The sequence below is a fragment of the Equus przewalskii genome, chromosome 20, assembly GCF_037783145.1.
Source record: "Equus przewalskii isolate Varuska chromosome 20, EquPr2, whole genome shotgun sequence".
Lineage (NCBI taxonomy): Eukaryota > Metazoa > Chordata > Mammalia > Perissodactyla > Equidae > Equus > Equus przewalskii.
Window position 1 is genome coordinate 23,802,444 of NC_091850.1, and position 18,929 is coordinate 23,821,372.

General features: G+C 40.1%; 1 protein-coding gene across 4 annotated transcripts in view; it reads right to left on the minus strand.

Moving 5' to 3' along the window:
• Positions 1 to 18,929, minus strand: part of GHR (growth hormone receptor) — a 245,081-nt gene that overhangs the window by 123,442 nt on the left and 102,710 nt on the right. For all 4 annotated transcript variants that reach the window (XM_070587653.1, XM_070587655.1, XM_070587657.1 and 1 more), the window contains exon 2: positions 9,020 to 9,100. In XM_070587653.1, the coding sequence (XP_070443754.1) occupies positions 9,020 to 9,100 (81 nt within the window). The remainder of the gene's footprint in view (positions 1 to 9,019; positions 9,101 to 18,929) is intronic.

Here is an 18,929-nt window from a genome sequence, read left to right on the forward strand (position 1 = left end):
CCAGGGAGCCCTTCCATGGGCTCCCTATACCCTCTAACAATCTAAGCTTCCAGCTGCCCCAAGGAAGTGATAGCCAGGCGTGGAACCACAGCACCAGACACATCATGCATAACCAAATCAAATGCAGATCAAACTGAGCTTCTATCAACTAACTGCAGAAATCAATCAGTAATCTACATAGTATTTACTGAATGCCATTTGAGGGCTCACCAGTGGCCATGGTCTCCTCATTTTGGCCTGGAATTTTAGTCTCTTCCTTCTACCTTCCGCATTAAGTCCATCAGTTGACACTCACCACATCAAAGGCTTCTGATTTGGGGTTTATAGCAACCCACTCCCAACCAACATGTTGGAGAAATCATCCCCCAAAATTCAACAGGGAATAGTTTCATTTCAGATACATCTCATGTTAATGAAAGTGCTTAATGAAACTCCTCCTATTTTTGTCTTTAATATTCTTCTATTCTCTCCTTAAAGTAAGTTTTTTAGACCGAAGAAAACAGGATTTTAGCACCTATCTAATGGAAATTGGAGAGTCAGGTCATCCTGGGGAATAGTTATACTTTTTCCTTTCACAGCCATAATTGCTATACAAACGTGAGCTGGACATGCAAATCTGGCCAGAGTATGCACAGAAGTTAATCTAGCTCCTTCTGTTCCTCAATAAGAGCTTTCCAGGAAGTCAGGATTAGTGATAGCCGTGAAGTGGGAGAGAGCTAGTCAACCATGCTAATGAAGTTCCGAGCAACATCCAGAGAGGATGGTGCTGGCACAGATCACAAGAGAAGTCAGGCACAGCCATATACAAGCTTGTAAACCTAGCATGGGCTGTCCAAGCACAGTGCCTCAGGTACTTCACTGTACTCTTTGTCTTGCCAGCTGATCTGGCCACACTGGGCCCTGACATGGGGCAGGGCTCTTTGACTGACTTTCCTCTGCCTTCATCACAACACATCCTTTCATTGTTAGCTGTTGTTTAGAAAAGCACAGTTTCTCTTGCTCCAACCAAGGAAGCAGCTGGGTCAGTGGCTGGGAAGAGGAGGAGGGAGGATATGTCCTAAATGTTAGGCAGCCACAAAATGGTCCTTCCTAAAATGTGACCTCTGATTTTGGGGGAAGCCAAGGCTCACCAAGATAAAGCATGGTAAACATCACCAATTCAATCTCCACTAACGTGAATCTATCAATACTTACACACTGTACATGGCTATGTAGAAGTCAAATATTCCCAACATCATTATTCTCCTTCCACAAATTTGCAAGGTATTACTAAAAGATTAGATGATGTACGAAATACTAGTTTTTTCATATTCAGAGATCACGAAATTAAGGATTTTATCAATATAACTTTGACTTTTAATTTTGAGAGTTTCATACTTCAAGAAGGGCTTTAGTTGGAAAATTGGAGAAACCTGATTTTTAAGGAATGGGGCTGGGAAAATTGATCCAGCTCTCCAGATGATCCCTAATCAGGGTTTTTCATAATCTAAAGTTCAATGTCCAAAGGGACAGAGAAAACGTGGATTTGGGATCTGGAGGCCTCATTATATTTCTCTGTCTGTTAATATTTGAGGAGATTTAATCAGGCAGGTGGCTCACAGATAAAGGTGGTGTCAGGGGGTTGGTGCTGGGTGATGGTTCACTCAGTGCAAGATGTTGGCCAGTGGCTGGTACATGGGGTTACAAGGTTCAGTCACCTGGAAAGAGGTTGGCAAGACTTAGGGAGGGCATCAGACTCCCATGCATTGGTGTATAGGGAAAGTTCTGGACCTGATGGCATCTGAAGTATACAGCAGAAAAAATGAGATCATTCCATCCACAGGGAAAGCCCACAAATCAGGGCTTAGGGTAGGGCACATGGATGCTTGGGGCTTCCTGGAGACTACTGGCCCTGGCTTCTACAATTGTACAGCTTTGTCTAGACCCCTCCACTTGGAAGGGGGTCCTAGTTCAGCCCCTGCCCTGGTTAGGAAGGGAGATAAGAGAGCATTAGTGACAACTGTGGCATATGCCTGGGGAAGTCACAGGTGAGGATTTAGAAGCTGATACATTCATTCCCTCAACAAATAAATGAAGATCTCCTCTATGTTTCAGCACACTAGAGGTTGGGGACACAGAGATGAACAAGATATCCTTCACGGATTTTAAGATCTGGTGAGTTTTAAATCCGTATCACTGTATTCCACAGAGTATGCAACGGTTATCTTGTCAATCATCTGAAAACAATTAAATTGCATGTATTTCAAGTTCAATCCAGACTTGCCACACAATTTGAAACACAGATGTCATTAACAACTTCATTTAGGAGAGGGGCACACAACAAATGTCACCTCTCCCACAACCTGATCCCACTCTTTTCTGCCTACCCACTGTGTCTTGCCTCTCCTGTGTCCTGCCTCTCAGTGAGACCTTCCATAAAAACATCCTGAAACATTTCCTTCGTGGCTGGGACATGATCCACCATGCTCTAATGCCTACAAGCCTGCTGTGGAAATGTAATGCACATGCTATAATTAGCTCAGGTTAAGGCTTAAGGCCAGTGAGTTGTTATATAAACAGAAACAGAGAGTCCTGATAGATATATCTAATGAAATAATGTGGATTCATTTTGAACAGATTTGGGAAATACAGACCAAAAAAAACCCTCTGATTTGTAGCTGAGGCTGAAGAGCTCCAAGCCCCTGGGCCCTCCAGTCTGGTCTGTGCAGGAATCACCAGCCAGGGCGCCGGGGAATCCTCTTTGTATGGTCAGTTGCGTCAGATTTCAAAGTGTCTTTATGTGATACATCATCACTGCCTTTATGCTGCTAACTACAGATGATGGGGAATCTTTGCTCTGGTTTTGAGAATGACACTGTTGACAGCATTACTTAAAGGCCCATGTGAGTGTTGCTGGAAAAGCCAAACTGGGAGGGCAGTGCCTGATGTTTGTGAAAGATGAAGGTGGTCTTTGGGGTCGTGCTGCTGGTGACTGCCTGATGACAAGTTAGGTGCACAGTACTATGGATAAGCAGGCAGTTACGAGAAACAAGGGCTAGGTCTCAAAAGATGCCCTTGTTGATGGTTCTGAAACGTCTAAAATTCTTTATCATGTAGAGTTTAAAGTTACGGTTTAAACCGAACCAGCTTGGGAAAATAATCCAATGACTTAAATTCACAGTGAGGAGAAAACGACCAACCACAGGCTCTTTCCGAGAAAGTTTTCCTAGGGGAAAGGTGCTGGGTGATTGAGGGGCCCTGGGCCCCCTTCTTGTGGGGGATAACCTCAAGCAGAGGCTGCCTGGGCTGGTCCAGGCTGCCATGGAATTCTGCACAGTTGAACCTGGGTTAGCCTCCAGCTGAAGCAGAAAACCAGGTGTGTCCATAAACAGGAGCTCTGGCCAGCACCACACATCAAATGTCAGCTTCATTCCTGTCTACCCCATAACAGAAGCCCCAGTTTAGGCTACTGAACCAAAGTGGTGTGGCAACATTTTGCATACCAGGATTGGCTCTTGTCCTGTAATAGTTGGGTTCTAAGGTGGAAGACCAGAAGTATAGTCGATCATTGGCATGTGTGAATCAAACATTCAAGGTTCAGACTATTCTTGGGTGGTCCCAGTCTTTTATTACTAATTAGCTGAGGCACAAACGTAATCACTCACACTGCCAGCAGCTTTGTAGGGGTGAATCACTTAGCTACTGTGTAAGCCTCCCTGACCTCCCAGACTCTGCCCAGCACACAGCTTTGCTGCACTCAACTCATCTTTCGTATATTTTATTGCATTCCAAGGGGCAGGCACATACTCTAGGGTTAATAACCTATCTGGGGGTATGTCAAGGTCTCAGTATATAGTCATGAATGTCCAGAGACTACATGGGGAGCAGGCTCAGGCCTTTGTCCCCACTGTGGACCCTCAGTGCACAGTAGCCTAAGCCATACCACAGCCGCACTGCAGAGGTGAGCAGATAGCCATGGGACCTGGGCTAGGCACAGGCAGGAGTTCTGGAAAATGGTACACAAGAAAGGTGGCTTAGATACTCTGCTGTCATCAGTCTCAGCATGTTTCCTCCCCCACAGAGCTGTTCTGTGCAAGTACCACTGTGCTGCTAACAGGCTGAGCTGTGTTCCAGGACTACACTGTATTAAAAGTGAGTCACTGCTGATGTTGATAACATTAACTAAAAATGTGGAAACTTAGAAATGGATGGAGTAAGAAAGATCAGACAGTTCTTGCAGTCAAAAATCCACACATACTAGGACTTCAAATACTGGTGATTCCATCTCTTCCACATTTGTCTGTGATCCATCTATTTTTGTTTTTTTTTTTACAACTGTCACACTTCATCTCTCTCCTGACCTATTACAATCATCTTCTACATTCATCTCTCTCAATTTCACTTTTACCCTATTACTAGTATTATTCCCAAAATGAAAAAATAAGTATTATCACTCTGCTTAAAACTCTTTAATAACCTAACAGCACCATGATTAAATGATGCTTACTTGTCTGTCTTCTCTTTTATAGACCATGAGTTCTTTACAGGCAGGAACATAAATTTAAAATTCACTCTTGAATCCATAAAAGTGCTCTATAAAAACTTGCTGAAAGACTGTTTTGTGCCATTATCTGCAAATGTCTGTGCTCATATCTTCCATTTGGCACCATCTAGACGACAAGACCAGGAGCTCCTCAACCTGGCCTGCTGTGAGCTGCTGCACTGCAGCATCAAAACTGTTTGTGATACCAAGAGGACCAAGTGATGCAGGGGTGCTGATGTACATGGACTCAGGCCATGGCATTACAACAGACTGTAAGATTTCTTTGTGCCTACTGGTGACAGTAAAGGCAGCAGCAATCTACAGCTCTATGGCTTTTTTCCTCACTTCTAGTATGAATGGGAAGCCTGGAATTGTTCCTTCTTGAAAATAGTTAACAGGTACACATTTTACTGTTTACCAACCACAACTGCAACTCTGACACTTGCTTGCAAATAATTACAAAATATATCCTATATGTCTTGGCAACCTCTCAGGGCTCTGCAGAGCTTCAATTGCAAGGGGATAGGGTTTATTTAAGAAATAAAATGCTACATCCACTGTGCTATTATTTCCTGTCCATTAGCAATGAGAACACAGATGTCTTTTCTTTCACATAAATGCGTGTCCGTTTGTATAGGTTTATGAAAAATGTCTAAAGATATACAGAGAGCATTATTTTGGGGATCCATGTTCCCTTAGGACATGGTATCTCACTCCTAGTGTAAGTTTCTTACCTTGACTGGAATAGAATAATGCAGCTTTTAATCTTTAGAGTGATAAGATACTAATTATGTGCTTTGCCTGCAAGCCACACTATATGTAATACATAAAACATGTCTATATATATATACTCACCTATAAACATAATATATTATACATAAATATTATATATGATACATAAATATTACATACACACTTACGCACACACAAGTAATGTTTCATCATTAGCACTTTCGCCTGACCTATATCTTTGAGAACTATGACCTGCTAAATATGGCATACACTTCCTCTCTCTTCTCTTCCCTTCTAAATACTATCCATTCTTCAAGGCCCAGCAAGACTTGCCTTTTCCATGAAGGTGTTGCCATCTCCAGGTCTTCTATAATTTAACTCAAATCTACTGACATAAGTCTACTTCCAAAGAAAATAATTATAAATGTAGTGTTCACGTACCACACACTCTGGCCAAATTAATCCTATGCCTTTCTTGAAGTGAGTGCTCAAAAAATTTGTGGAATGCTCAATGTGTGAAATGGAACCACACGTTACCTAGCACAGTGCCCTGTACATGGTATACACCCAGTACCTGCATGAACTCTTCTCCGTGTACACCTCATGTCTGCACCCATGCAATTCTGTTTACATTGTTCCTTTATCACATCAGCCATTCCTGTAGTCGCCATCTGCTCTTCTCAGCTTTTTAAAGTCTTAACCTAGTATTCTAGTTACTGCTGAAATAACACCGACCTCCTTTATGAAGCTCTAATTCACTACAGCTGGAGGTGACCTTCCTCTCTTCACTCCTCCGAAAAAGTGTAGTTCAGGGCACTATTTGGAAAGGTAATAGACACTGCCTCACATTATAATTCTTTGTGTATATTCCTGATCTCTTAACTCACGATAAATTCCTTGAAGGAAGAATCATTGTATTCTTCATAACCCTAAGTTTAATCTTTGAAAACAGAAAGCTCTAAAGAAATATCTGCACATTGAATTTGCTGAATTAAGTATTCCAGTCCATCTCAATTTATTCTTTTTCAGAGCATCCTGACCATTTGTATTCATCACACAATCTGGGCCCTAACACTATATAGTCTGTCATTAATTTCTATAAGATTCTCACATCCCAAGTAGACTGAACTTCTTCAGGGCAGGAGCTTGCCTACTCTCTCCTTAGGTTGCTGAGGTCAGAGAGGATGCTCAGTTGTAGACTGATTGAAATAGTAGAGATTTATGGTCTAATTTATAACAGGCACTCCTTGGAAGAATATTTATATCCATCAAATCTTTATGCACATTTCTCATTAAAATCACCATCCCAGGCACAGCAGTTTTGATGCAATCAGTTGCCAGTTGAACCCTGTGAAGCCCTCAGAAAATGAGGCAATGTTGGTCATTGCTGATTCTGGAATAAGAAATTCTCCCTGAGACTATGTAACCTGCCTTGAGGATATAGAGACTGATATTAAGGATGAGAGATCTACTACAACACAGTAGCTACAACAATGGTGGCACTGTTCGCTGTTTAGTTCTCATTAAATTTCCCATGGGGGCAATTAGACTTAATAAAAAAGGACCAGTATATTTCTAATTGCTCATCTGCCCAAGCAAGAAAAACCCTGCTCAAGGCTTCAAGGGCCAACCTTCCCTAGGCATACAAATCTGTCATCCTCTACCAGCAACTTTTCTCCAGGTGATGCTTTCCAGATCCCTTACTCAGCAGTGCCCCATCCTTCACTCACCAAAGTGAATTCAAGTGAATGGCTGGTGAAACTATAGTGGTATCATTTTTTCTCTTTAATCCTCATCTGTATTTTTAGTTGCCTTATACAATGGGAGCGAAAATAAAAATAAAATGACTTGGTTACAGTCTGGACTAGGCAGAAAAAGAAACACATGGTCCAGGAATGTCATCTGAGATTCAACCTAGATCATGTCATGTGATCATTTTGGCTGAACCCATCAGATAAATGGTCAGAACTGGGAAACACACACACGTGCACACTCGTGTTCGAACATGCTCATCTACACCTTCTTATGTAAACATCATACCCCATCCTTAACAATCCTCAGGCCATTTTAAGGTAGAATTCTGGAGTAGCCACATATTCCAAAGGAATTTTGGTTAGCCAAGGAAAAAAAAGAAGGAGGAAGAAATTTTTTCCTTTGCTAACCTACTTACTATCTCTAAGTACTGGTAGGCTATGTGGTTTGTGTTTACCGTAAACCATTGCCTTTTCTTATGTTCTTCTCCCCTCAAACCAAAAACAAAGCAAACAAACTCTCAAGCAAACATAAAACCAGCTAACGGTGTTGTTTCCTTATGAAGTTAAAGGTTTACTGAAATGTCAAAGCAGCTGAAATAGATGCTCTTTGCAGACTCTCTAGGTCTAAAATGTAACTTGAGCTCTAGTCTTTCAGCTGGGGATGCATTTTTAATTTTCTTTAAAGATTTCCTTTGTCATGCTTGTCATTTTACAGGTTTTTTAAATTCCTCGAGACTTGCCCAGTGGAGTGAAAGTCACCTTAATGAAGAAAGTAGAGATTAAGCCACCATGACTTCGGAATAGCAGAGGATCTCAGCTGTAATTCTTTGGCTCAGAACCAGGGTCTAAAACCAGCCATGGGAAAAGCTGCTGAAATGGAGCCTGCAATTCTGTCCATGTTTGACTTGCATAATGTTGACATTATAACACCAGAGAGACCCAAAAATATTACAAACAATTATGACTTCTTTCTATAAATATTTTTAAATTGCTCTAAGAGATAAAATCACATATTTTACCCTTCTTGTTTTCTTAGTTACTCTGGTCGCCCTCAGCAGCTCACTACTATGCATTTATTTTTGGCTCAAAGGTCAGGGAGGACATCTTAAGGCACTACCTCTGCTGTTAAACTGTGTTTTCCAACATGAGTGCCCGGTGAGTAGAGGACTCAGCTGCTCTTAAAGCAACAACTGAAGGTGGTATCATAGCATAGGAGAAATCCACTGTCTCTGTCTTCTGTTGGAACCCAAGCAAGGAAGAAAACCAAAGATGCAAGACAATCTTTTAAAAAGTCTCCCACCCATTTGTGAGCTCAATTTTCTTTCTGGACAGAAAAATCCTTCTTCTCATTCCCTTTCATTACTCTTTCTTGTTCCAGTTATTTCTGCTACGAGACAAGTTTGAATATATTGAGACTTCTCCACTAGGAAGAGGGTATATAAAAAAAGGAAGGAGAATTAGAGAGATGGCCAAGGAAGCTCATGACTTCTGAGTACATTATTTAACTGTTTCAAGTGTCTCTTCCTTCAAACTTAGTGAAATGGTAATCGCCCAGAGACTGAGAGTGAAATTTATTGGAAACTTGCAATTGCCGCTCTCAGAGAATATGATTAGGCCTTAATTCTGAGCTCTGGAAATAGGCTATGACATCCTTAGTCACAGATGAGCTCAGTGATCAGTAGGTTAATAACCCTTCAGGGCAATTTTAATATCTCTCCCCAAGCCTGAGGACCAAGAGACCTGGCTTGTCTTCCATATAAATGCCCTCAGCATGATTTGTAGCATTTTTGATGTGAAAACATCAGACGTCAAAGCTGGCTACTGTATTCCTCCTAAAGCATCCACGGAAAAGTCCTCCCAGTTTAGGATTTTAAAGCTAAGACAAGTTTCCTATTTGTTGCTACTTAAAACTCACATCTTTTAACTAAATCATCCGAGGAACTTAGATTAACAAATAAAGTTCAGTGGTATTTCCAAACACTGGCGGTGGGAATGGGAAAGCAGAACTCACCTTCACTCCCAGAAAAAGCATCACTTGAGCCTGCCACTGCCAAGGTCAACAGCAGCTGCCAGAGATCCATACCTGTGGGACCTGTAATCACACAAAAAAGAATACAAGAAAGCCAATTAAAAGCAGACCATTATCATTAAATCCTGTTTAAAGATTGGCTAAATCATGAAGGAGCCGACATGCATGTCAGTTCTAGAAGGAATCCCAATAAATCTTTCATTGCCCCAGAGTCTCATATTGTCATACTTTCCATGAAAGCAAACAGCAGGTCGTAATAAATTCTACTTCCCGTGGGTGCTCGCCTCAGGAAATAACATGGACACTAAAGATTTTCACATCCTGGCTGACAGCGATCGAACCACCTCACACCAAATGACCCCCACACACCGCTTCAATCACAGGGCCAGTGTGTTTCACTTTAATTTGATCTGGAAATAGAAAAACTTGTCATCAGTATCACCAAGCAAGGGGCTCTGGGTTGGACGGGCCACAAAAGGAAAAACAAAACAATCCATTATAATAGTAAAACTTCTCCAGTGAACAAAAGAGCTCAATTAGCACTCAAAATACTGTGCTAATGAGCTATCTGAAGGAAGTTTAACTAGGCAGAAAGGAGAAGGTGAGAAGCAAAAGATAGCAGAACATCTCTGCTTCCTAGTGTCCTCCTGGGTTTTTAGTTTCAGGAGGAACGTGGTCTCTGAAAGGCCCAGGAATGTGAACAGCTCAGGCTCAAAGAAGGGTCAGGTCGTGATCTTGCTAGCAGTTGGAATCCAGAGTGTGGCCACACCTTGAACTCTTCAGTTTGATGAAAGAGGGAGCAGGTCAACATGCCTCAGTCAGCACACACCTTTACCTGAAGGGAATAAGCTTCTTTGGAATAAATAAACCAGGTATCTACTTCCAAGATCTCTGAAGAGACAAGTTTGGGCTGGTTTAAAATGAACTCAGGAGACAGCCCTTTGGAGAGTTGATGCTACATCTGACAACTAATGCCAACTATTTGAAAGCTTTGCTGCAACATTTCCACAAAATGACACTACTTACAAGTCACTCAGGCATACCTGATCATCACACTGGGATCTCCACCAGGGCCTCTACTGGCCTCATTTTTATTATTGTACCTTCTTGACAATAACGAAATAGCTCTCCTCGTTACCGCTAATCAGGCTGAAATGATGAACAAGAATGTTTGTTTTCATGGGTAATGGAATGATCTGGTCCCCGGTAATGGCTGTGTAATTCTGAATAGGTATAAAATGTCTGATGTTCTGTACTTCCATTTCTAGACTGTGGATGATCAATCACTTTTTTGTCCAATATGATTTTATGTTCTCAAAAAATTCTAAGAAAACACATCTTTACATAAACTGAATATCTTCCTGTGTCTGAATACCCATGTGAATGCCAACACACATAAGGAGCCCCCTCCCACACCGCCTCATGGAGTCACTGATAGGATCAACATGATAGTGCAGATGACACACTTGCCAACTGTGAGATTTCATACAAACGTGAGTTGCAGTTATTATAACATCCACGTTTTAAATTCCTAACCTGGAAGGCTCTGGGCTAAAGGGCTTGCATTACCCTCATCTGCTTTGCAAATGTGAACCTCTGAGCATCTCTCCCTTAGTCCTTTACTCCTAGGTGAACAGGCTATGTAATCATAGTTTGAAGCTTCCAACAGAAATACATAAAATATCCTGTTGGTAACTGGATATTTCCTTTTAAATTTTATTTTTAAAGTATTTTTTTAAGTAGGAAAGCATGGAGGAACTGGACTCTGTATATAGCATTGGTTTTTCTTGCCATCCCCATCACCCTGAGTGTCAGGTAAAGAAGCCTCCCCTGGCACATGCTCTCTTGATATCAGATTATAACAGAGAATCCCAAGGCCCAGACAGCATTTTTCACTTTCCAACTGAATAAGAATATGAACAGATTTGCTTCTCCCAGAAGAGTTCTTTCTCTGGTTCGGAAGCCACCTCTTCAAACATCTCAAAGAGACTTGGCAGATGCCAGAAATAAATAAATTTTGCTTCAGATGAATAGTAGTTGACCCCCTCCCATCCCCAAACTTCTGAAAATGGCTGCCTGCGAATGAACTTCACTTCTCCCAAACAAGGAACTGATTATCACACCACTTCCTTCACAAGTCAAACACATCTCCATAGAGCACGCTCTATCTCACAAAACAAAACAAACAAACAAACAAATCAGAATCCCCAAAGAAAAACTAACCAGAAATCTGCACACTACCACAGCAGAAAAGGAGGTGTTTAAAACTGCCATTTGCCCAAAAGGGAGATGAGAACAGTTCACCACCACTGAGTGCACTGCATAGGGACCCAATTCTAATTCTCTAACTAGGGGTGGGAGCAGAGAAGACGGTAGAGAACTGTGGCTGGATTCAGTAAGAGCCAATTGTTTCATTGGAGAGGAACACTCTCTTCCACTGTAGCTGGCTCAGAGGGGCTGCTGGCTACTCTGAAAACAGCCCCGCTGCACTCCCCTAGTGAACTCTCTCTAGAGCCACCACATGCCTTAGGCCAATGGGCACTCTGTTCAATTCGATTGTGGCCTACCCGCTTCCACTTTGCAGACCTCTGTGTGGCCGCTTCTAAAGGAGAGACTCTTTCTTTATTAGGTTCTAGCTGAGATAAAATGTTAGGAGAGGACAGAGTGTCCGCACAAAAAGTCTGGAACTTTAATCTATCAATGATGCACCAGATGGGAGCAGGAGAAAGTCCCATTATTCCCCTTCCCCGGTATAATAATCTGAGTAGAGGCAGGCACTGTCCAGAGGAATCTACCAAATTGTATCTTAGCCTGTGGGGTTTTTTAAGTTTGCGGTATTTTTCTAGGGAGAATCCCTTTCTAAATTTCTAATGATATGTATGCATTCTTTGGTTATAGCCTCATGGCAAGATTTTCATTGGGGGTGGGGAGAGACAAGCTTCTACTCTTGCATAATAGAACTCACATAATTTCCACTCAAAGCCTGAGGCATCTTGACTGCTCCCCCCACCTGAAGGGAGAGTCAGTTGAAAAGCAAGGTGATCCAGCTGGCATGAGTTTTAATTCTGTAAACTGTCCAGCGGAGGAGGCCTCTAAATTACAGTTAGGCCTATGATATACTGACTTTTATTCCTTGGCTATAAAACAGTCCATAAACACATGAGAAGAGATGGAGATTAAACATAACATTTTTTCCAACATGTTATAACCAACTCCAGGCAAAGAAAGCAGTTGATTTAATTCTCTTAGATTTAAAATTAGCAACTATTTGTTGAACTACTAGTGCCTGCTAGCACTGTGCAAGGAACAATGGAGAATACAAAAGCAATCATAGTTCTTGACTGCAAGAATTAGGCAAGATAGGTATGTGAAACTGAGCAAGAGGAGCATGACTAAAAGTGGAAGATCAGAGTAGGGAAAAATCAGCCACTGGATTGAGGGGCCTAAACTTAGAACTAAATGACAGGTAAGGCAAAGTGAGAAGGGGTGTGTGAACTTGTATTATGGGGAAAAACTCAGACAGTGCAAATGTCCTATCTGGGTTCTGATTCGTTCAGGATAGTAGTCAGAGGAGATTGGTGAGACAGAGAGCAAGGTTCGGAATGATGAATAAAGGGGAATAAAATTGGACTGGCAAGACAGGACCAGACTGAAACAGTATTTCCAACTCATATTAATCAGAAAGTCACTAGAAGTTTTGGTACAGCTTAATCACGTGCAAAAGTGGATTTTTCTTGGGATAAACCTGCCCCTCATACTTTTTAACTTAATATCACTGAGAAATCCTGACAAGATTTGGTGATAACTGGATAAAGGAGATGATAAAGAAAGACACGTTGATCACAAATGACTGAGTATATAGTATACGTGTGGATGAAAGATGGTGCTATTGACAGAAATCAGGAATTTGGGATCTGAGTTGTTTAGGGGAGGGGAAGGTCATATGACCATCTTGGAATCTTGGTGTTTAAGGTGATTACAAGACTTGTGGAATTGTTAGAAATGTCTAGTGGAGAGCTGAAGGCAGGACACTAAAGATCAAGAGAGAAGTCATTACTAGATTCCAGAGCTATCTACGTAGAGATGATGAGTATCAGATGAATTTAATGTGAAGACTAGACTGTTTCATGAAGAACCCCTACATCTTTATTAGAAGTAATATTTAGAAGTATATTAAGCCATATAGGGAAAAATGTGCTCATATCCAGTTTGTAAATTTGCCGAGACAAAACAACCACCACCCAAAGCAACCTGCACCTTCTGATTTGTATGAAGTATTTAAAAGGAAAGTGGTCAAAAACACGCCTAGAAGTATGATGTTAGCATATTAATATACAGGAGGAATAAAATGACAGATTTAGGAGCTTATAATCCCATTAAAGCAAAATACCAAAATGGCAGCTGATGGATCAGAAATAATAAGTTCTCCCCAATTTTTGTTTTATTAGTGTAGCTGCTCTGATACCGAAAAAGTAAGAGCTGATTAAAAAATCCCCACAGAAGCAGAATTGCTTATATTGCAAAACCAAGATTGCAGGTGGATAACCTAATAAATGTGTACTTTCTGATGCTGGTGTTGATTACTAATAAAATATTGCAAAACTGAATTTTGTTGATTTTCTGGTGAGGCTTTCCTAAGAACTCGGCACTGGAAAAGGGAGAAGCTAATCCAAAACATACAAAAGGGTATTTGAAATGACCTAGTCTAATTCAGCATTTATCTGACCAGTTTGCATTTGGAGTTCATGTTAATGCCCACTTTTTATGGTGGTGCTCATTTGAAAATTGCTCAGCCCCAAAATGCCCTAGGTCAATTTATTTCCTTTGCATTAGTGGGGAAGAAAAATTTCACAGACATTATTGACATAACTACTTTTGCTGAGATTTTCTCTTCTCAGGAATCCAGTGGGGAATACAGGATGGGAAAGTATTTTAAATGTGTAAGGTAAGAGGGAAAAAAGGACTTTGGGAATAGTATATACAGTAGGTCTCCATTTTTATAAGAAAAATAAATCATATAGGGTATGAACCTGTGCTGACCAATTCGGTTACCATCAGTCACCTGCGGCTATTGAGCACTTGAAATGTAGCTAATGTGACTGAGAAATTAAGCTAGAATCTAAATTTTCATTTTAACTAATTAAATATGTCAATTAAATAATTAAGTATATTTGGAACAGGCTGGGTATGTGAATCTACTTTTTCAGATATACATTTTATGAAATCTAAACACAGATCAAGTATTCCTGATGAAAATTTAGCATCTTAATTGACATGTGCTGTAAGTGTAAAATATACATGGACTTTGACGGCTTGGTATCCAAAAAAACACGTAAAACAGTTCAGTAATATTTATGTTAACTATAATGTTAAAATCATATTTTGGATTGTTGGGTTAAATAAAATTATTAAAAACTAATATCTTGTTTCCTTTTATTTTTTTAAATGATTTTTAAAGATTAGTAGAAAATTTTAAATCACATACGTGGCTTGCATTATATTTTATATTTCTACTTGACAACATTGATAAATACATTTTATGGTTTGTATGTTTATATACTTGCATTCAGAAACAAACTGTTACAGTGAGCATGTATGCTTTCATAACAAAAACAATAGCAAAATAAAATTTTATATTTCTAATGACATACAAAACCATTATGATTATGTTTTAAGAGATCCTCCCAAATGCAGAATGATAGAGACAGAAGATTCACTGAAGACTTAGGTATAATTATATTTGTAGAAAGTTTTTTTAAGGGTACCTAGCGTGCCCTTGTTTACCTTTAGAAGTGTGACCACTCATATTGTATCTCTGAGTCACCGACAGTGGTGTACTGATGAATATTTAACGACATTCTGTCTGGAATTAAAAAAAGGACCATGGTTTGCAGTGTTTGCCAATTTCTGTGGTATAAATACCTTCCCCAAGGCTGATTTTAAGTTACCAAGTCACTGAACGTGGATTCCCTGAATCACTGGATTCACTGAAGTTACCAATCGTGGATTCACAAGCCAGTAGGAACTGGACCAGCACACCACCACCTGGGCAAGTGAACGATGCTATCTAGGTTCCATGTGAGGTAACAGGTACAAAGATTAAGCAATCTGCTGACATTGACATATGATGTAAGAGACAGTGTTACTGAGTGAACCCTGGACACTTGATTTGATGCCATCTGTTCCACTGTCAGCTGATAACATTTAGTTAATAATCATTGATGGATACTTTCCCAGGTCTTTGGAAATTAACATCAGCCTATAACACAGACGCTATCCTTGATCTTCACTTACAGAGATGGTGAGTTTAGGTGTTAAAAGCATGTGTTCTGGAGTCAGAGAGAGCTAGGTTCAAATCCTGAGGTTTGCCAAACCTCAGATAAAGATATCACTCCTCTCTAATATGGAAATGATAATATTTTTCCCTTCTTCATAGGAAAATCAGGAGGGCATCAAATGAGATGATTTATTCAAAGCATTTGGCATGCCCCCTGAAAGTACCAATAAGTGCTAGCTACTTACTAGGCCCTTTCCGATACTAGAAATAAATAGACTATGTTTTACAATGCCTTCATGGAAAGATTGGGGCCCTCATTTGTATGTCAAGAAATGGAAGCCTAAGGAGATGGTAAAGCAACCAGCACATGTGCTCTTGGGCAGCCACAATATATGACTCCCTTCTCAGTGAAGCACACTTACATCACATGAGGGCCCAGGGAAAGGGAAGGATCATTGTAACGTATTCTCATGTGTAATGTGTGCATCTCCCAGGATAAGGCAGGAAGGCTGCCCATTTTTGTTTAAGTGTACAGGCAATTACACACCTTTGACACGGAGGCTCAACTGTGAGGAAAATAATCTAGACACTGATTATAATCACCCCTAATCACCAGCTCATCTAGAGATGAAAATTCTATACTGTTACCAGGTCCAGATCATTTGTTATGTGAATCATGGATTTCTAGAGCTGAAAATCGGGTAGATGAATTTCAATGATAAGAGGCTTAGCTTGAAGCTAGGTCTCTTCCTGCGAGAACACAGAGAAGGAAGCTGGGTTACAGGAGCCTGGGTCTCTACCTCTTCCTTGCTGGAGGAGTGAAAGAATAAGGGGCATTTCAGTACCAAATGCTTAGTGCTACTCCTGTCTTGGTCTTCATGGGTATTTTGTTGGAGGGGACCTTTCTCGGTGCATAGGGCATTCTGTTTGAGTTTAGTAGACCCCAGTAGTACTTTGCAACACTTCACCATAACAACTATCCCTATGGATGGTTGTCAGACTCACCCAGCCTCATTTACTTGGTGTATCCACTGATTCAGGATGCAGGTGTAGCTCTTTCACAGAAGAGAAAAGCAATCACATAGGTGCTTAGCTGAACAATATGTTTCTTTTTCTACCTTACTGACATTATTGTACCTACTAAGTCATTTTTTCCAGAACAGAATTTTAAAAAGCAAACTTCTCACTGGATTTCTGCTTTCTCTCTCTTTCCACAAGTGGCTCTTTTTTAAATCTAATTTTTTATTACTATGATAGATCATATAGAACATGGAGAATATATTTTAAATAAAGCTAAAGATGGAGTTTCTTTCAAACTCTCAGATGGAAATTGGCTTTGTTTTACCTAATTTAATAGGAAATAGATAAACTGTTGAAGACAAGATCTCATAGAATGAAGTCTTTAAACAAAAACATTATCTTGACTAGATTATAATCTGACAATGATTAGTACAATAATTCATAGTGTACTAAATTCTTTTTATATCTTAAAGAAACGCATGTCACTGCCTTTTGGGGGGTTAACAGAAACACAGGTTTTTAGAGGAGTTACTAGCCAGCCCAGATAACCTATAGAGCAAAAATTGGGAGAAACTCTTCTTTCTTTTTATCAAGTCCAAAATAAAGAAGTTGTTCTTTTAAGGTAAACAAGTTGGGAAACCAAGAGTGAGGCAATATGATCTCCTGGGGAAAGCATTACTAGGAAGGAGTCAGCAATCCCAAGCCCTGGTGCCAGTCCAACACTGCCTGACTTGGTGACTCGGGCAGTCATTTAATCCCTGTGGGCTTCAGTTCCCTCACCTGCACATCATTCCATGATTTGGTGATGAGCCAAATCCTGCGTTGTCCGATGTAATGAACAGCTGCCATTCATTGAGGACCACTGGTGTCCTGATGTTGCCAGGCTCCTTGTCCTTGTCCTTTTTTAGCTGTGGGCAAACTGGGGGCAGTGTCTCACTCACTATTGTATCCCTAACAACTAGCCTGAGGCCAGACACAGAAGAGATACCCTCTCCAAAATCTGCCCAGTGAATAAGTGTGCGAGGTGACTTCTTATTTCACTCAACTTGCACACAGATCCAGCAAGAGAGTGCCTCATTTTAAGATTGAGGAAATGAAAGTTTAGAGGAGCTTAGGGAGGTTAAGGGAATCCTCCAGGCTCAAACAGAATATTTCTGAGTAGGGATTGGAACTGCGCTTAATGTTTCCAAGGCTTGCCTTTGCTTTCCCATGCTTCTTAAATGATAAACCAGGCAGACTAAACACATGAATAGGGTACCAGTGAGGCAGGCAAACCACGGAAAGCAAGAAAAAGAGAGTAAGTTTGGATCTGAATTACGAACAAGGGCAGACATCATAGTATTTTTAATACTTAAGGCCTGTTAAAGACAGTGATAATTCATAAATGCTGACACAGCAGATTCTTTAGTAACAGTATTACTCAAGGGGTATAACGTTCATCTTTATCCCTTAGAACCTCCAAGAGCACCTGGTCTACTTTTGGGTACATTACTTAAGAGCTATGAAGTGTGCTCTTTTCATGACCCAGGGGCATCCCCCCACCTCCTTTAAGTTTATACATATAAATAGAAAGAAGTCTATTTGGCCAGACTGACTGGCTGCCAGATAGATGGCAAACACGGGGCAGATCAATGTCATGTCTCATCTCCAGGAATTTTATGATACAGCACTTCACTCTTCAAGATCACAGGAGGTGTAATAGCTTGGATGTGGACCATTCATTGTTAATAGCTTTAACAGAAAATGCTCTCTAGAAATATAATGCAAGCCACAAATGCCAGCTACATATGTAATTTTAAATTTTCTAGTAATGGCATTAAAAAAGTAAAGAAATAGATAAAATTAATTTTAATGTATCTTATTTAGCACCTAAATATATAAAGCAAATGTTAACATATCTACAGGGAGAAATAGACAGTAGTATAATAATAGTAGGGGACTTTAATACCCCACTTACATCAATGGATAGATCATCCAGACAGAAAATCAATAAGGAAACATTGACCTTAAATGATACATGAGACCCGATGGACTTAACAGTTATTTACAGAACATTACATCCAAAAGCAGCAGAATACACATTCTTCTCAAATACACATGGGACATTTTCCAAGATAGATCACATATTGGTCCACAAAACAAGTCTTAATAAATTTAAGAGGATTTAAATCATATCAAGCATCTTTTCTGACCACAATCGTAAGAAATTAGAAATTAATTACATGAAAAAACCTGGAAAATTCACAAATATGTGGAGATTAAACATGCTCCTGTACAACCAATGGATCAAAGAAAAAAATCAAGAGAAACAAAAAGCACCTTAAGACAAATGAAAATAGAAATGTAACATACCAAAACTTATGGGATGCAGCAAAAGCAGTTTTCAGAGGGAAGTTCATAGTGATAAATGCCTACCTCAAGAAATGAGAAAAGTCTAAAACAACCTAACTTTACACCTCAAGGAACTATAAAAAGAAAAACAAATAAAGTCCAAAGTTAGCAGAAGGAATGAAATAACAAATATTAGGGTAGAAATAAATGAAATAGAGACTAAAAAGACAACAGAAAAGACCAATGAAACTAAGAGCTGTTTCT